This window comes from Pongo abelii, chromosome 8 (genome assembly GCF_028885655.2).
Source record: "Pongo abelii isolate AG06213 chromosome 8, NHGRI_mPonAbe1-v2.0_pri, whole genome shotgun sequence".
Classification (NCBI taxonomy): domain Eukaryota; kingdom Metazoa; phylum Chordata; class Mammalia; order Primates; family Hominidae; genus Pongo; species Pongo abelii.
The window spans coordinates 70885498-70905955 of NC_071993.2; the positions used below are offsets into that span (position 1 = coordinate 70885498).

The window sequence follows — 20458 nt, forward strand, 5'->3', positions numbered from 1 at the left end:
CCACCATGCCCGGCTAATTTTTTGAATTTTTAGTAGAGATGGGGTTTCACCATGTTAGCCAGGTTGGTCTCGATCTCCTGACCTCATGATCCACCTGCCTCAGCCTCCCAAAGTGCTGGGATTATAGGCGTGAGCCACTGAGCCACCGCGCCCAGCCTTTTTTTTTTTTTTTTTTTTTTTTTTTTTTAAATACATTGTCTCATTATTTTGCCCGGGGTTGTCTTGAACTCCCTGGCTCAAGAGATCTTCCTGCCTTGGCCTCCCGAAGTGTCGGGATTACAGGCTCTAGCCACCATGCCCAGCCAATTTATTGTTTTTAATTATGTAAAACTTTTAAATTCTTTGACAGTCCAAACTAGACTAATAAGGTACATTAATAGAAGTCTCACTTTCATTCTTATACTTATCAACCTAGTCCCTTCCTTTTTCTATGTGACCATTTTGACAGTTTTACTATTTCCAGTTTTTCAAAATACAAGCAAATATATATCTACTCCTATATTCTCTCAACATAAACACAAAAGATAGCATACTGGCTGGGCGTGGTGGCTCACACCTGTAATCCCAGCACTCTGGGAGGCCAAGGTGGGTGGATCACCTGAGGTCAGGAGTTCGAGACCAGCCTGGCCAATATGGTGAAACCCCATCCCTACTAAAAATACAAAAATTAGCTGAGCGTGGTGGTGGGCACCTGTAATCCCAGCTACTCAGAAGGCTGAGGCAGGAGAATTGCTTGAACCCAGCAGGACATGGAGGTTGCAGTGAGCCATCGCGCCACTGCATTTTTAGCCTGGGCAACAGAGTGAGACTCCGTCTCAAAAAAAAAAAAAAAAGCATACTATAAATACTGTTATGTACTTTGGTGCTTTAATTTATTGATATACCCCAGTCATTACTTCATGTGTAGAAATCCTTATTTCTTTTTACAGCTACATGTTATTACTCTATTTTGTGGAGGTTCTACAGTTTTTTTTACTTATTGTCAGTAGAGGATGATTTATTGGGAAACTTACAGATGGAAGCATGGTCTTGGGCAGTAGCAAGACAGGTAGATCTCTGCACCGTTAGTCCCCAGACCCATGACTTAAATGCCATAGGGAAAGGGTGTACATGCTCTGTAGGGACAAAGGCAAGCTCCAGAACAGGCAAGAATGCTATGTGTGTCATAGCCTGTAATTTTTGTGATAACATCAAGGTTGCTTTGCTCTAAAGGCAGGATTTATAGTGAGTACATGTTCTTACACTAAGGACAGCAAGTAAAGTAGAAATCAGCAGGCATTCGTGGGACTGAGGTTAATCAAAAGTGAACATGGTAGATTAGCATGCAAGATGGAGTCACTGTTGTCTTCACACACATCAGTTTCTACTTTATTCATCCCATTTCTTAATAACCATCTAAAGATTGCCACCCTGCTGGAGCATGTCCCATGACCGTCCCCTTTCTTTTTTCCCTTAGTTTTCACCCCTATCAGTGTTGTCTTTATTCACTTTTTTTTTTTTTTTTTTTCCCCTGGACGGAGTCTCGCTCTGTCACCCAGACTGGAGTGCAGTGGTGCACTCTTGGCCCACTGCAACCTTGCCTCCCGGGTTCAAGCAATTCTCGTGCCTCAGCCTCCCCAGTAGTTGGGATTACAGGTGTGTGCTACCACGCCCGGCTAATTTTTTGTATTTTTAGTAAAGACGGCCTTTCGCCATGTTGCCCATGGCTGGTCTCGAACTCCTGAGTTCAAGTAGTCTGCCTGCCTCCCAAAGTGCTCAAATTACCGGTGTGAGCCACTGTGCCCAGCCCTTTTCTTTAATTTAGACTGGCATTTATGTATACCATTTTCGTTGTTCATCATTCTTTATTGTACCTCAGACTTTCCTTTTGGAATTTTCCTCCTTGAAACACATTCTTAAGAAGCCCTCAAATGTGCTTTGTTTGGCTTGGAATTCTTTGTTTCCTGAATCTGAACTTCCATGCATTTTAATTTTAGAAATTTTTCTACCGTTATCTCTTTAAACACTATCTTATCTGTATTCTTTCTGTTCTCTTCTTCTAGAATTCCAAGTAGACATACTTAGACTTTAGTTTTTTTGTCTTTGTGTGTGTTTTGTTTTTGTTTTTGTTTTTTTTTTAAGAGATGGAGTCTTGCTCCGTCGCCCAGGCTGGAGTGCAGTGGCGCGATCTTGGCTCACTGCAAGCTCCACCTCCCAGGTTCATGCCGTTCTCCTGCCTCAGCCTCCCAAGTAGCTGGGACTACAAGCGCCCACCACCACGCCCAGCTAATTTTTTGTATTTTTAGTAGAGACGGGGTTTCACCATGTTAGCCAAGATGGTCTCGATCTCCTGACCTTGTGATCTGCCTGCCTCGGCCTCCCAAAGTGCTGGGATTACAGGCGTGAGCCACCGCGCCCGGCCTTGTCTTTGTGTTTTAACTAGCATTTCATGTTTTTAATCCCTCTGCATTCTGGGCAGTTTATGCCATGATAATTTATTTAGCTCTCTCTCCTGGATTTATTGTTCTCTTTTTAGTTGTGTTTAATCTACTTTTTTTTTTTTTTTTTTTTTTTTTGAGACAGCGTCTTGCTCTGTCACTCAGGCTGGAGTGCAGTGGCGTGATCTCGGCTCACTGCAAGCTCTGTCTCCTGGGTTCACGCCATTCTCCTGCTGCAGCCTCCTGAGTAGCTGGGACTACAGGCATCCGCCACCACGCCTGGCTAAGTTTTTGTATTTTTAGTAGAGACGGGCTTTCACTGTGTTAGCCAGGATGGTCTCGATCTCCTGACCTCGTGATCCGCCTGCCTCAGCCTTCCAAAGTGCTGAGATTACAGGCATGAGCCACGGCACCTGGCCTTAATCTACATTTTAACCAGCCTAATGAGTTTTGAACTGTTGTTGATTATATTTATGATTTTTGGAAGGTCTTTTGTTTTTCCCATTCCAATATGCCTGCTCTTTGTTAGGGTATTTTTTATTTTTTTGATGGAGTTTCACTGTTGTTGCCCAGGCTGGACTGCAATGGCGTGATCTTGGCTCACTGCAACCTCTGCCTCTCAGGTTCAAGCGATTCTCCTGCCTCAGCCTCCTGAGTAGCTGGGATTACAGGCACCCGCCACCATGCCTGGCTGATTTTTATATTTTTAGTAGAGACAGGGTTTCACCACGTTGGCCAGGCTGGTCTCGAATTTCTGACCTCAGGTGATCCGCCTGCCTCAGCCTCCCAAAGTGCTGGGATTGCAGGCGTGAGCCACCATGCCTGGCCTAGGGTATCTTATTTGTTCATATTTTCTATTTTTAAATTTATTATAATTTTCTCTATAGCATTGAAATTATCTTTCTTAATGAAAAATGCTATTCCGTTAAATTGATATATCTGCCTATATATTCCTTATTTCCTCGCTTTTAGCTTATTACAGTTTTTTAGCTATAATATAGTTCAGCCACAAAAATCTTTTATACAGGAAGGTCCCCAACCCCTGGTACTAAATCTCAATGAAATAACTGAAAAATAGTAGTATTAAGTCATAGAGTTTAAATTCTTCTTTTCTCATATTGCTGAATTTCTTAAAAGCAAAGTTACCAGTTTACATTGCTGCTTCCTCCCACTATTAGGTTTTGCCATTTAATGTTACAACATCAGGAGCACAAACTTCTGGAGGTGTATGGAACAGATTCCATTTCTTACTTTTAAACATGTGACCTTGGGCATATTAGTTAACCTCTATTTTAGTTCCTCATCTGTAATAAGATGGCTTTGAGGATTAAATAAGTGACAAATACTTGGCAGATAGTAAGACCTCAATAAATCTAGGCCATTATTTTAAAATATTTTTATTTATGGTGGTTTTAATTTCTTCAGTGATGAATGAGACTAAGTATTTTCTGAAGTGTTTTCTATTTATATTTTATCTCGTGAACTATCAAATACCTCCTTTTCTTAAAATAGAAGTTTCACTGCAGAAGCGAGTTGACATAATAACACCAAAAGCACAAGTGCTGAAAGATTAATAAGTTGGACTTCATCACAGTTTCAAAAGTGCACCATCAAGAGAGTGAAAAGACAACACATAGAATGGGAAAAATATTTTAAAATCATGTAGCTAAGCCAGGCACCCGCAGTGGCTCACACCTGTAATCCCAGCAGTTTGGGAGGCTGAAGCGGGTGGATCACGTGAGGTCAGGAGTTCAAGACCAGCCTGGCCAACATGGTGAAACCCCGTCTTTACTAAAAATAAAAAAATTAGCCAGCATGGTGGCACACGCCTGTAATCCCAGCTACTTGGGAGGCTGAGGCAGGAGAATCTGTTGAACCTGGGAGACAGAGATTGCAGTGAGCTGAGATCGTGTCACTGCACTCCAGCCTGGGTGACAGAGCAAGACTCTGTCTCAATAAAGAACTCCAACAGAGTGCAAGCAGTGGTGCAGTCATAGCTCACTGTAACCTTGAACTCTTGGGCTTAAGCAGTCTTCTTGCCTTAGCCTTCCAGCTAACCAGGACTACAGGTATGCAACACAATGTCTGGCTAATTTCTAAAATTTTTTTTTGTTAGATATGAGGGTCTCAGTACATTGTCCAGGTTCGTCTCAAACTCCTGGCCTTAAGCAGTTCTCCTTCTTTGGCCTCCCAAACACTGAATTACAGGTGTGAAACCACCATGCCTAGCCACCAAATTTTTTAAATGGGCAAAAGCTTTGAAAAGGTATTTTTTCCAAAGAAGATACACAAATGGAAATAAGCACACGATAATAGGCCCAACATAATTAGTCACCAGGGAAATGCAAATCAAAACCACAATGAAATGCCTCTTCATACTCACCAGAATGTCTACAATAAAAAAGAAGGACAATAACAAGCATTAGCAAGGATGTGGAGAAATTGGAATTTCATACCTTGTTGGTGGGAATGTAAAATGATGTAGCCACTTTGGAAAACAGTTTGGCAGTTCCTCAAAACATTAAGCATAGAGTTGCTATAGGACCAGTCAGTTCCACTCATATGTATATACTCAAGAAATGAAAACACAGAAACTTACAGACAAATGTTCACAGTAGCATTATGTCCAGAATAGGCAAATTTGTAGAGACAGAAAGTAGATTAGTGGTTGTCTAGGGCTGGGGCAATGTAGGGAAGTTAATGGGTAGTGACTGTTAATGGTTACAGGGTTTCTTTTTGGAGTGATGAAAGTGTTCTAAAATTAGATTTTGGTGATAGTTGCTCTACTCTGTAAGTATACTAAGAACTACTGTAATCTTTCAATGAGTGAATTTATGGTATTTAAATGACGTACTAATGCTGTTTAAAAGAAAGAATCCAGTTGACATATTTACCTCTCCTCCTGTACCTTCATCTCTTGCTCAGATTGTTGGTTAGGAGTGAGATAGATATATCTCATATGGTGGCCGGGCGCGGTGGCTTATGCCTGTAATCCCAGCACTTTGGGAGGCTAAGGTGGGTGGATCACCTGAGATCAGGAGTTCGAGACCAGCCTGATCAACATAGAGAAACTCCATCTCTACTAAAAATACAAAATTAGCTGGGCATGGTGGCACATGCATGTAATCCCAGCTACTCAGGAGGCTGAGACAGGAGAATCACTTGAACCCGGGAGGCGGAGGTTGTGGTGAGCCGAGATTGTGCCATTGCATTCCAGCCTGGGCAACAGAGCAAGACTCTGTCTCAAAAGAAAAAAAAAATGTATCTCATATGGTAATTCCTACTGTTAGGAAATAGTATATTTCAACTTAATGGATGTTTCATTTTGGTATGATGGCTGATAATTTCAGTCTTGGGTTCTCTAGGTTCTGTGTCCCCTATTACCAGCTGTGTGATTCTACATTATGTTATAGATTGTTCCTTTATTTATAAAGTTAGGGTAATTTTTGCTTATCCAGAGGATTATTGTGAACTTCAAATAGAAGTGAGACAGCATTTTGAAAGCTGTGTAGTCCTAAATAAATACACAGTAGTGTTAAGATTCCTAAAGTTCTCTGTATTTTCTTTTCATAGGAGTGAAACACAAATCTTTTCTAACAGCTGAGGACTGCTTTGAGTTGGGCAAAGTGGCCTATACAGAAGCAGATTATTACCATACAGAACTGTGGATGGAACAAGCCCTAAGGCAACTGGATGAAGGCGAGATTTCTACCATAGATAAAGTCTCTGTTCTAGATTATTTGAGCTATGCGGTATATCAGCAGGGAGACCTGGATAAGGCACTTTTGCTCACAAAGAAGCTTCTTGAACTAGGTATGTTATCTGGGCCTAATTTAAGGTTATAGTTATATTGAAGGATATATATTCTCTATTTTTCTGTCTTTCCCTCATTTATATACGGTATTTTCTTACTTGTTAGAAGTCAGGAGCTTTACTTGTTAAATATACATTATCCTCTTCTTTCTTCTCAAAGTAAATGATGGCTGATTTTTCTCACCTAATAGTGCTACAACAGTGTTTCTCTGCTCTATATTCTCCAGGAATTTCAAAATTGAAGCTAACGTAACTAACTCAGTCAAAAATGTTTGTTTACCATGTTGCCATTTTAATCAGTTTCCTTTGAAGGGTGTTATGTTTTATTGCATTTCATATTTTAAAATAAAGTGATTTAAAATAGATGGGCTGAAAATATATTTATCATATTCAAATGTTGGAAAAATATACCTTAGGAGAATTTTATCAGTAGTACTTTGAACAGAGATGTAGTGTTTCTTCAAGTGTGGCCCAAGCACCACATGCATCAGAATTACTTGGATACTTGTTAGAAATGAAAACTTCTTGATCTCTACCCTAGATCTACTAAATTGTAATCTCTGGAGATGGAGTCCAGAATTTGTATGATAATAAGTTTAGGTGGCCTTTCGTATATAATGAAGCTTTAAAACTTTAAAAATTATTTTTACAAAATAGGAAAATATGTGCATGTTAGAATCAAACAGCTCAAAAGGATTGATCTGCCGAAAATGAACTTTGGATAATTGGGGTATTTCTTAGTTGGTTGATAATAAATCAAGATATTGGTTCAAGTAATCTTTTTTCCTTTATTTTCCAGTGGTATTTCCTCTTGATTTAAAATATACTTTGTACTCATTATAGAAAATTTATTAAAACGGAAAAAGATACAGAAGAGTCATCTATAAGCCAGTCACTCAAAGACACCTACACATTTGTTTCCTTTTAGTGTATACGCCTATTCCCTGCACACACTTTTCCTTTGCTTTTACAAAATTAGGTTAATATTGGATATTGTAACATTTATTGTGAACAGTTTCTGAAGGACAAGAAATATTTTACGATCTAAGCTTAGGTATCCTAAACAGCTATTGTCACAAGTGAAATCTCTATATATTCTTCTGCCTTTTTATTTTTATGTGTGTGTGGTTCTCTATTTTTTTTTTCCCCCTCTCAGATGGGCAGCTTAGTCTTCTTTTCTTCTACTAAAAGGTAGTTCAAAATTATGACTAGCAATTCTGAGGCAGTTAGTGGATTCTAGCTTATTCGAAAATTGTATCTTTAGTTTACCTTTTCCTTCTTACTTAGAAATTTGGGACTGAACTTCACTCAGCCCTTAGAAGTAGGCTATGTTTATAATGTATCTGTGGTAAAGGTTGCTTTTGCATTGCTTATCCCCTGTCTTCCTCATGTGATTGTTTTTCAGTCTTGGAAAAATCTTTTTCATTTCTTAAAATAAGTAGGATGAGTAAGATTTTAAAATTCATTTGACATCAAATTGAACTTAGTTCCTTTAGCTGATTAGTAAATTCTCAAAGTAAAAGCACCAGTTGCCACCTTTAAATAAATGGCTGTTTCTGTCTACAGAACTGTCTTTTTTGAGACAGAGTTTCACTCTTTTTGCCCAGGCTGGAGTGCAATGGCATGATCTCGGCTCACTGCAACCCCTGCCTCCCGGGTTCAAGTGATTCTCCTGCCTCAGCCTCCTGAGTAGCTGGGATTACAGGCACCCACCACCATGCCCAGCTAATTCTGTATTTTTAGTAGAGACGAGGTTTCACTATGTTGGTCAGGCTGGTCTCGAACTTCTGACCTCAGGTGATCCACCCACCTCAGTCTCCCAAAATGCTTGGGATTACAGGCGTGAGCCACCAGGCCTGGCCCAGAACTGTTTTTGTATAGGTGACTGTATGTCCTGATTTACTTGGGGGCAGTAGTAACTTATACCTATTATTTTGGTATAACAATTTTTATTAGTGCCTCCTTTCACTCACAAAAGCAACCTGGTTTGGAAGATAAATTATAGTCTCCTATTTTTATATTACTGTATTCTGATGCTTGAACAAGCGTGAACTTACCCATGGACATGCTTTGTTTCTCTTCTAATAGATCCTGAACATCAGAGAGCTAATGGTAACTTAAAATATTTTGAGTATATAATGGCTAAAGAAAAAGATGTCAATAAGTCTGCTTCAGATGACCAATCTGATCAGAAAACTACACCAAAGAAAAAAGGGGTTGCTGTGGATTACCTGCCAGAGAGACAGAAGTACGAAATGCTGTGCCGTGGGGAGGGTATCAAAATGGTAAAGTGGAAAAGCCAATTGTGTGTATGTGAATGTGTGTGTGTATGTGTTTGTACACAGTTCTGGAGAGAATCAGTTATTTTATATTTAAGCCTATGTGATAAAAATCAGAATGACTGCATAAAATATTACAGTATGTCAGCTTAGGCAACATAGACCCCATTACAAAAGAATTTAAAAATTAGCTGGGTATGCTGGTGTACACTTGTAGTCTTAGCTACTCAGGAGTCTGAGGTGGGAGGATCACTTGAATCCAGGAGTTCAGGAGTACAGTGAGTTATGATTACACCACTCACTCCAGCCTGGGCTACAGAATAAGACCCTGTCTCTAAAAAACTTTTTTTTTTTTTTTTTTTTTTGAGACGGAGTCTCTCCCTGCCACCCAGGCTAGAGTGCAGTGGCACGATCTCAGCTCACTGCAAATTCCGCCTCTTGGGTTCAAGTGATTCACCTGCCTCAGCCTCCTGAGTAGTGGGATTACAGGTGCCCGCCACCACACCTGGCTAATTTTTGTATTTTGAGTAGAGGTGGGGTTTCACCATGTTGGCCAGGCTGGTCTCAAACTCCTGACCTTGTGATCCACCTGCCTTGGTCTCCCAAAGTTGTGGGATTACAGGCGTGAGCCGCTGTGCCCAGCCTAAAAAACTTTTTTAAAAAAAATTACAGTATACCATTATCTCTCTGTGGGTGCCACATTTAATATGTTCCAATTATTAGTAAAATAGCTTTAAAATAAAGCTTGTGAATCATACACTATTACATATGTTTGTGGCAATATTACCTTTTTCATTTGATCCTTCCAGGGTGAAGGATCAAATAAGTTTAAAGGAAGTGATAGTTTTTCTTATATTTAATGCCAGAGAGATTTCAGCAGTATTTTTTTTTTTTTTTTGAGACAGAAACCCACCCCATCACCCAGGCTGGAATGCAGTAGCACAGTCTCGGCTCACTGCAACCTCCGCCTCCTGGGTTCAAGCAATTCTCGTGCTTCAGCCTCTCGAGTAGCTGGGACTACAGGCATTCACCACCATGCCCAGCTAACTTTTTTGTATTTTTAGTAAAGATGGGGTTTTGTTATGTTGGCCAGGCTGGTCTCAAACTTCTGACCTCAGGTGATCCTCCCGCCTCGGGCTCCCAAAGTGCTGGGATTACAGGCGTGAGCCACCACACCCATCTGTTCAGCAGCCTTAATTAGAGATAATAACACTACTCTGTGCATCTTATGAGATACGACAGATTCATCTATACAATAATCCCTTGTAGTTTTGCTCCTAGTTAATCTTGACAAGATTGCTTAGTGAAATGCTTTAGTCTATTTAATACTGAAAATGCAGAAAGTTTTTAACAGATTTTGTCTTTAATGTTTCTTTAAAATATGTCTATAAATATTACTTTGTTTATTGTATATGTATTTATAACTCAGAATTCCAGTTCTATAGATGTTAATAGATATTAGGCCAAAAGCAAAAAAGAACAAAGTCTGGGGAACATTTGTTAAACAAAGTTGAACATAGGTTTTTGTTTAGCCTCAAGACTTCTCAGAACCTTTTTATGATAATGTGCATTGTGATATGATATACATTCTTTCTCAATATTAATTGATTATGGAACGTTTTGAAAAGGAATTTAATGTGGTATTAGTTTTCAGTTGAACGCAGGCTTCCATAGAAGGTGTTAGTGAATTTTTGGAGTAAGTACTTTTAAGTGTAAACATTTGAAACGTGTTTAACATTTTCTTTACTACTGGTAAACTCAAGCTGGGCTTTGCATTTTGATATTGATGACTGTTGACAGCTTAACCACTAACAGCAAACTATACAATACCTATGGTGACACTTTTGATAGGTAGGTTCATGGAGTCCTAGGAGGACATGCTTGAGCTAATGAGTAAATACAAAGATAGTGACACTGTTAGACTCATTAAATATTTTCTTCTCTTTTTTTTTTTTCTGGACGGAGTCTTGCTCTGTTGCCCAGGCTAGAGTACAGTGGCGCCATCTTGGCTCACTGCAAGCTCTGCCTCCCGGGTTTACGCTATTCTCCTGCCTCAGCCTCCTGAGTAGCTGGGACTACAGGCGCCTGCCACCACGCCCAGCTAATTTTTTGTATTTTTAGTAGAGATGGGGTTTCACCTTGTTAGCCAGGATGGTCTTGATCTGACCTCGTGATCCGCCTGCTTTGGCCTCCCAAAGTGCTGGGATTACAGGCGTGTGCCACTGCGCCCGTCCCCTCATTAAACATTTTCTTTTCTGTTTCATTACTAAATATTTTAGTATGTATCTTTTAAAGATACAAATTCAAAATAACAACAATACCATTATAACCTAAAAATTCACAAGGTTTGTACTATCAAATATCTGGTGTTCAAATTTCCGCAGTAAGCAGAAATTTTTATTGCTCTTAATAACTCTTAAGGAACAAAATAAAACTGTAGATATAAAACAAGAGTGCTATTTTCCCAGTTTGTTAATGTAACACATACTCAACTTTGCCTAAGATCAAAAGAACATTCTTGCCAGGCACGATGGCTCATGCCTGTAATTGCAGCACTTTGGGAGGCCAAGGTGGGTGGATCACCTGAGGTCAGGAGTTCAAGACCAGCCTGGCCAACATGGTGAAACCCCATCTCTACTAAAAATACAAAAAGTTAGCCAAGCATGGTGGCAGGGGCCTGTAATCTCAGCTACTTGGGGGGCTGAGGCAGGAGAATTGCTTGAACCCAGGAGGCGGAGGCTGCAGTGAGCCGAGATCAAGGCATTGCAATCCAGCCTGGGTGATAGAGCAAGACTTTGTCTAAACAAAAACAAAAACAAAAACAAAAAATTCTTTTTCTCAGAATAGCTACATTCATCTCATCATTATATAAAAGACTTACTAAAAATTAAAGCCTTGGATTTGACTCTAGGTAAAGTGCATGGAGAATAAACATGAATCATTATTTGTTTTAGTATATTATTAGTATAATAATTGAAACAGACTACTCATATTCCTGCTTATGTGACATACTTGTTTTTGTTTTGTTTTGTTTTTTTGAGACAGCATCTTGCTCTGTCACCCAGGCTGGAGTGTAGTGGCATGATCATGGCTCACTGCAACCTCTACCTCCTGGGCTTAAGCAATCCTCCCATTTCAGCCCCTCAAGTATGTGGGACTACAGGCAAGTGCCTTCATGTCCGGCTAATTTTTTAAATTTTTTGTAGAGATGAGATTTCGCTGTGTGGCCTAGGCTGGTCTTGATCTCCTTGGGCTCAAGTGATCCTCCTACCTCAGCATCCCAAAGTGCTGGGGTTATAGGCATGAGCCACCATGCCAGGCCTGACATACTTATTTAATTAAGAGAAGTAGGCAACAAAATAACTTATTAATATAATACGTAGATGATTGAAGGGAATTTGTTGACTGCTCTATTTTTATACTGCCTAATAAAAGCATCTGGGATCTTTGTTTAATAACTTATTTTTTCTTTTTCAGAGCTATCCATTTTTGATTTCGCCCTTAAAAAATTCCTTTTTTTTTTTTGCCACAAGCATTTAACTGTGAGGTATTTAGGAAAACCTAGTTTTTTTTTTCTTCTAGAAACTTTTTGTCTCTGGGTGCTTTCCAGTTACTTTGTGCCATTTAGAGCAATGCCGGGCATTCATTTAATATTTTCATAAACATGGCATTTTTTTTCATATTTAAACATTTGAACTTTATTTTGATGAGTGAAGGGTTAAAAGAGATACACTACCTTTTTCCTTATTTAAGACCTCGCCTCTCTCACCCAGAAAATAATCATTAATACTGTATTTAAAATTCTGAACATCCTGTTAGAGGCAAAATATTTGCAGAGTACTGCTTCTTTTGTATATTTTTCCAGAGATACTCTGTATATGCAGGCATAATTATTGTCTCTTATCTGCATAGGAATAGATATTAAAAGTATTATTACTCTAATATATTCATCATATTCTTAACTTTATGTTTAGACCCCTCGGAGACAGAAAAAACTCTTTTGCCGCTACCATGATGGAAACCGTAATCCTAAATTTATTCTGGCTCCAGCTAAACAGGAGGATGAATGGGACAAGCCTCGTATTATTCGCTTCCATGATATTATTTCTGATGCAGAAATTGAAATTGTCAAAGACCTAGCAAAACCAAGGGTAAATAATGTTTTCTTTCTTTCTCGTCAATTTACTGTACCTTTGTATCAATTTTTCTTTGTAAAAAAATAGGATAATTGATATACTAATAACGCCACAGATTTTTTAAAGCTATTTTGCCTCAGCATAGTGGAGTTACTAATGATGCTGTGTTTATGCCAGATTTTCCATTTGTTATCAGCACAAGTAACGTACCCTTCAACTGGGTTTTAAGCACTGAATTATGAAAATTATTGATGAGATTTTTATTCACCATTAACAAATTTGTGTTTCACTGTCTTCCTGATAAACTTTTCTCTATATTTTGGAGTCTTTTAATCTCAGAGCCTACTCAAAGTCCAGCTTTTTCACTTGTGTATTTTTACTGAAAGAATACCGTGGGAGTATTTTTATTCCCTTTTTAGGCACATTGTTACTATTATAAAAAGATATAATTGGGCACAAGCATTACGTTAATTTGAAATGGTGATAGTTTTCTGACTTTAACCCACATAATTTCTCTTAAAAAGAAAAAGAATCTAACGTAAACCCAATCTATAAGCTTAGTGTTGAGCATAAAAACTCTTCAGTGAGAATGTGGAAAAGACTACCCTTTATGCTCTTGCCTTTTCCCCCATCAGCTTGTTCTTAAAAACATATTTGGTCTTCTTGATAGTAAAATACAAGCTGCCATCACTTTCATAAAGAGATTGTTAAATAAATTCAAGGCATGCTTTGCTGTCTTACTACACAGGAGTTGGCAGATTTTTTCCATAAAGGTCAATATTAGATATTTTTTAGGCTTTGGAGGCCATATGATCTCTGTCATGACTATTTAGTTCTGCCATTATAGTGCAAAAGCAGCCAAAGAAAATATGTAAATGAAAGAGTGTGGCTATATTACAGTAAAATTTTATTTCCAGTGACAGGCAGCAGGCTGAATTTGGTCTGTGGCCATAGTTTGTTGACCCTTATTATATCAAAGGTTTGAGTTATCTGGATATCTATACTACAAAATGAAATTAGAATTTCTTTTAGAGTTTTTCTGCTTCTCCAAATTGGTGGGTTTTTTTTTGTTTTTTTTTTTTTTTTTTGGTCAAAGATTACATTATAAATGCAAAAGACTGGTCTAACATTAATATGTATTATTGGTGCCATCCAAGGTAATTAATTCATTTCAACTTGGAGATCAAGTTATATTCTGGAGATTCCTCAATTTGGATTGTTTTTGATCAATAAATTTAATGGCAATAAAATTTTATGCTTTCACAACCTCAGAATCATCCTTCCATTAAAAAAAAATTTAAATTATTATCTAGGCGGTCACCTCTTTCTTAACTGTTTTTAACATTTATGAGCTCTTTTCCTCTGCCTTTGTTCTCAGTCCAAGATTATTTCACTGTGTATGTTAATGAGTGGATGTCTTGAAGGGACAAAAGATTGACCTTAAAATGAATTTTAAACATTAACCTGTGCAAACAGTTCCATCACTAAAAAAAATTAAAGTCAAAGGTTTTGGAATGGATCATTAATTGCAAATAAGCATTCTTCTTTTTTTTCCCCCTTCTCTCCCCACCCCAGATGGCCATTCTTTTAACTGTAAATTAGACTTCAAATTTTAGATATGTCTCTTTTTCTCACTGTCATGTCCTTTCACCATTGAAAGAAATTTAATTTCCAATCTCTTTTGTTTGTATGTCCTCCATCTGTGCAAAACAAACAAAAAATTGAAAAAAAAAAAAAAAAGACAACCCAAAAACCTAAAAAACTAACTGGCTTTCAAGGCTCAGCACAAGGTGACTGGAAGTATATGGAGTTATTTTCTCTTTTTAGCCTCCTTTGTAAAAACCCTGGAATTCTGACTGGTTGGGTAAATGTGATTTAGTTTTTTGTCTTGTAATGCAACTATTTTGATGGTTGGCTTCACAGCTGAGGCGAGCCACCATTTCAAACCCAATAACAGGAGACTTGGAGACGGTACATTACAGAATTAGCAAAAGGTAAGAGATGCGTATGCTGCATATTTTGCCCTCTAATGAGTGTTTTATACATCTTACAGGAATTATTCATTTAAGGGAAATAGGTCATTTTCAGTCACCAGCTCAAGTCACCACCCTGTATATAAACAGGATAACGCATGGATAAACTGCTTTGTGTTTCACAGGTCTTTCTCCTTCACTAGAAGTTCTGTTTTTAATCTTTAATTGGTATGTTATTTTTAGGGAATTAATATGCTTTTTATCTTTCTTCAGATCAGATGTCAAATATCCAGGAAGTGGCCTGATACTTGTTTTCTTTTTCCCTTTTGTTGCCAAAGGGGGAAATAAAGCAACAGCCTCCTGAATCTGGGAGTAGTAGTCTTCACCTATGCAGTTTTCTCATATTCATAAATGCTGCGGTGATTCACATCCTCCTTCATGGTGATTATGTTGGCATTTGTTCATACATCTTGTAAAATACCATTGTCATTATGTAGTAATCTGTATTCCTCCTGTTGGAGTTTTTTATTTAAAAAAATTCACTGACTCAACAGTTGGCAGTAGGAAGAACAGAGTTACGCTTCTGAGCTCAGTCTTCCAAAAATTAATTGTAAACTTAGTTGCCTTTTACTTTGCCAGAGAGATTTAAAAACAGTTTTATCTCAGAAGTTTAAAAAATGAATTTAAGGAGTCTACTATTTTTTTCAAAATATTTAAATAACTTCTAGATCTGAGAAAGTTTCTGTGAAACCCAGTGCTATAAATCATTTACATACAGCTTCAAATGATTTTTTTTTTTTAAAAAAGTGAAAGGACAATAAATCTACAACAAAAATCTGTCAACTCATTTTCTCTTGATTTGGAAGTGGCTGTTCTTACTGCCACCTTTCAAAATGTTTTTGTGGATTTGAGACCATTACCCACCATCCAGACCAATCTGAACCCTTCCAATCACCTGTGGCTTGGCAAAACAAAACAAACAAAAAGCCCAAAATTGCCTGCTACTGGAGTAAGTCCTTGTCCTTTCTCTTTTTTTGTAGCTGAGCCGAGCTACAGTACATGACCCTGAGACTGGAAAATTGACCACAGCACAGTACAGAGTATCTAAGAGGTAAGGGAGTAATGGAGAGAACTTTAGTCATATTTGGACCATTTCTTTCTTGTGAATCTAATTTTCTGAAAACTCATGATATAGTTTCTAAGACCTAGGTGGTTAGGCATAGATATTTGATAATATCTGTGCTGGAGTTTTCATGATGGACTAATAAACATGGTTATGGGGCAGTTAATAGGGGTTTTCCAAAGTAACTTGCATAATGTCTGTTGAGGCTCCCCAAACTTTGATAAGTGAAATGTATTCTCATATTGAACTAAGAGAATTTCCCAAATTCCCTTCATTAAACAAGGCCTCTTTTGGACTCTGCAGTAAAGCAGGGGTTTAAAAATCTCAGGGTCACCCAGTAGCTGCAGGTATTGCATAAGTAAGTGCCTTTATAACAAAGCCTTTGCAAGTTCCTTGCTTTTAACAATGTTTAAAGATAATCTTATTAGGTTATTAGTTGATTGATCACTAAAATAATTTTTTAAAAAGAGCTCACTGTATAACTTAGAGCTCACAGAATTGGGTGACAGTATTACAACAGAACTCCTTTTCCATCTACTTGTGAAGGTTTCTCGGCTCTCATGAAAATAGAAATATCTTTGTGCTGAATTTTTATTCTAACAAGTAGAATATTTATCCACAGACACAATAACTAATGAAATATAACAAATATAAGCCCCGTCCATCTCATTAGGAACATCTTAATACATTTTCACTTGTTTATACCTGGTAACGATTATTTAGTCATGTTATTTAGATTAACAAATGTGAATAATAATTATAGTAAAAATTCAGAAGATACTATCTTTAACACAGCCTTTTTATAGGTCTTTAACACAGGCTTTTTGTTTTAGGAAATTCATATTTTAATTGTATAAATATTTTTAATATAGATAAGTATAATGTGATAAATAAAAGATTTTCAGGCATAAAAATGTGTCACTGTAGGACAAGGTTTCTTAACCTTGTCAATAGCACTATTGACATTTTGAGTCAGATAATTCTTGTTGTTGGGGGCTATCTTCAGCTTTGTAGGATGTTTAATAGCATCTGTGGTTCACTGGATGCCAGTAGCACCCTTCCTTAAGTTGTGACAATCAAAAATGTCTTCAGACATTGTCAAATGTCCCCTGATAGGTAAAATCCCCACCACTACCTCTAGTGACTCCACCCCTGTTGAGAATTACTGTTCTGTGATAAGAATGGAATGAAAATGTAACATCAAGAAAAAAGTGTAAAATGTCCAAGTATTAAAAAATATTTTGTTCACATATTTTAAGTGGATGATGGTGGATATCAAATCATTATGGTATTTAGATTCCAGTGGATACATTTAAAGTAATCATTGTTTAGAAATTACCAACGTTTTCAATATGACAATTCAATCATTTGAAACTAAATTATGAAAAATTTTAGTTGTCAACTAAAAAAATTATGCAAAGGCAAACATAGATTTTAACAAGCATTTTAGGAGGTACTCAGAGAAATTTTGAAGATTACTGCTGTCTTCAAAAAGACAAAAAAATTAGGCTGGACCGAATGCATTGATTCAGCATTTCCTTTTTCTTTTTTGGGCAGAACCATATGCCTTTTATATATTAAACATTACTATACATGTCTTGGTTTCTTGTCTCTGCTGTATAACACCACCTGCCCTTTTGCCCCAGTAAGAGAGAAAAAGTTTTTTTCTTGCCTATCACTAGCTTCATAGCTGAGACCTCTATACCAAAAGACAGATTAACAAGAGAAAAGCATACAAATTTATTTAATACAAAATTTACATGACAAGAAGCCTTTAGAAATGAAGACCCCAGCCTGAGCAACATGGTAAAACCCCATCTCTACAAAAAATACAAAAAAATTAGCCAGGCGTGGTGGCATGTACCTGTAGACCCAGTTACTTGGGAGACTGAGGTGGGAGGATCACCTGAGCCTGAGGAGGTTGAGGCTACAGTGAGCCATGAGCACGCCACTGCACTCCAGCCAGGGTGACAGAGTAAGATCCTGTCTCAAAAAAAAAGAGAGAAAAGAAATAGAAAAAAATGAGAACCCAAAGAAACACAGAAACCTGTATATTTTTATGCTAGGTTTGATGAGTGGATAGTCATACAGAAGTATGACGAACAAAGGGGATATGATCTAATGGTAATAAACTGGGGGAAACTTAGCAAAGCCTGTTTGTTCAGATACTTCTTGATATCTCTGTGTCTCAGGATAAGGATGTTCCTTTCTTCCAGGTAGAGAGAGGATACTTCTGGATTGAAAGTCTTATACTACTTTAGAGGAAGGTCAGAGAATTCTTTTTTTTTTTTTTTTGAGATGGAGTCTCGCTCTGTCGCCCCAGGTTGGAGTGCAGTGGTGCAATCTCAGCTCACTGCAAGCTCCGCCTCCTGGGTTCACGCCATTCTTCTGCCTCAGCCTCCTGAGTACCTGGGACTATGGGCATCCGTTGCTGCCCGGCTAACTTTTTGTATTTTTAGTAGAGATGGGTTTCACCGTGTTAGCCAGGATGGTCTCAATCTCCTGACCTTGTGATCCGCCCACCTCGGCCTCCCAAAGTGCTGGGATTACAAGCGTGAGCCACCGTGCCCGGCCCAGAGAATTCTTTTATGGCCTGCTTAAGGGGAAAAGAGTGGGAGAAGGTCAGAGAGACCTGCTTCTGCTCAAATGCTACAGTGCCATATTTTGGGGTAGAGTGTCCTGAACCCCATTAGAAGACATGAAGAAAATTTAAATTTGCCATAATATGATTTTCATTTTAATCACAGGAGCAATTATCCTTAAGGAACACTAATAGATAGTAAGGATTTGCAGAAACTAATTTCCATAGACATGTTTTGAGATATGATTTACAGTGCTTCTGAACATTGCAATTAACCCGATTTTTACGTTAAGCTAATTTTCCATTCTATTACAGAACCTAATTCATATCTACAAAAAAACCTTTCTTTAAAAAAAAAATTAAACTTACAGATTTTATCAGATTATTGCATGGTTTTACACATTTTTTTCATAAAGTTTGTAAATAGCTAAATTCTCTAGATTTGCATGCTTCTAGGAAGCATATAAAACAAAATTACGGCCAGGAGCGGTGGCTCACGCCTGTAATCCCAGCACTTTGGGAGGCCAAGGTGGGTGGATCACAAGGTCAGGAGATCAAGACCATCCTGGCAAACATGGTAAAACCCCATCTCTACTAAAAATACAAAAATTAGCTGGGTGTGGTGGCGCGCCTGTAATCCCAGCTACTCGGGAGGCTGAGGCAGGAGAATGGCTTGAAGCCGGGAGGCAGAGATTGCAGTGAGCCGAGATTGTGCCACTGCACTCCAGCCTGGCGACAGAGAGAGACTCCATCTCAAAAAAAAAAAAAAAAATTTCATGAATTCAGTGTTTCTTGGAAATTTTCTATGTATACAATGGCCCTTTTGAAGAAATATCCAGCCCACAGTCAGTGGACTGTTGCCAATAAATCAAAGTAAATCACTGTAGGAAAGTGATCTATACACTTAAAAAAAAAAAAAAAAATTTCTAAACATTTCAAACCTATTTTTTAAATATTCTAATTTTGTGGCTCTTAAGCAGTTTTATTGGATTTTTGAGAAAGGTACAACCATACTTACATATTATAAGTGATAGCAGAAGGTATTTAGCTACTGGCATTAGAAGGCCAGGCATGGTGGCTCATGCCTGTAATATCAGCACTTTGGGAGGCTGAGGTGAGAGGATGGTTTGAGCCCAGGAGCTTGAGACCAGCCTGGGTAGTGTAGCTAGACCTCGTCTCTATTTACAAAAAATTAAGAAAAAAATTAGCTGAGAGTGGTGGTGCACATCTGTAGTCCCAGCTACCCAGGAGGCTTAGGTGGGTAGATCACTTGAGCCTGGGAAGCAGAGATTGCAGTGAGGTGAGCTGAGATTCCACCACTGCACTCCAGCCTGGGTGATAGAGCAAAAACTCTGTCTCAAAGAAAAAAAAGGAAAAAGGGCATCTCAGTTGCCAAATGGAAGAAAATTTGTGTTCTGATGTCAGTTAATTTAATCCCTTGTAGCCTGGGAACATCTGTATTTTGAATGATTTAGAAAAGAATTTCAAATATCTGTATTTAGAGAACTGTCTAAGCGATGACATCACCTTCAGTGGAAGTAATAATTTGTTCCAGCATTTCAGCAAATAGAATTTTTTTGGCAAAATATTTTTGGAACTCCTTTACTATTTAAAAAACATAAAACAGGCTGGGCGCGGTGGCTCACGCCTGTAATCCCAGCACTTTGGGAGGCCCAGGTGGGCAGATCACGAGGTCAGGAGATCGAGACCATTCTGGCTAACATGGTGAAACCCCGTCTCTACTAAAAATACAAAAAAATTAGCCGGGTGTGGTGGCTGGTGCCTGTGGTCCCAACTACTGGGGAGGCTGAGGCAGAAGAACGGCATGAACCCAGGTGGCGGAGCTTGCAGTGAGCTGAGATTGCACCACTGCACCCCAGCCTGGGCAACAGAGCGAGACTCAAAAAACAAACAAACCCATAAAACAAAAAAGGCTTTTTTTTTTTTTTTTTTTTTTTAAGAGGCAGGGTCTTGCTCTGTCATCTAGGCCTAAGTCCAGTGGCATGATCATAGCTCACTGCTCCCTCCAACTCCTGGGCAGAAGTGATCTTCCCACCTCAGTCTCCCGAGTAGCTGGGAATACAGGTGCACACCACCATCCTTGGATAATTTTTAATTTTTTTTTTTGTAGAGACA

At 38.4% G+C, this 20458-nt stretch overlaps 1 protein-coding gene across 2 annotated transcripts in view; it reads left to right on the plus strand.

Moving 5' to 3' along the window:
* Nucleotides 1-20458, plus strand: part of P4HA1 (prolyl 4-hydroxylase subunit alpha 1) — an 87577-nt gene that overhangs the window by 37712 nt on the left and 29407 nt on the right. Inside the window, exons 6-9 of one of the 2 annotated variants that reach the window (XM_024253030.3) lie at nt 5991-6230; nt 8319-8515; nt 12484-12660; nt 15659-15729. In XM_024253030.3, coding sequence (XP_024108798.1) covers nt 5991-6230; nt 8319-8515; nt 12484-12660; nt 15659-15729 — 685 coding nt within the window. Of the gene's footprint in view, nt 1-5990; nt 6231-8318; nt 8516-12483; nt 12661-14568; nt 14640-15658; nt 15730-20458 lie in introns of both variants that reach the window. The other variant, NM_001132261.2, reaches the window with a different exon arrangement.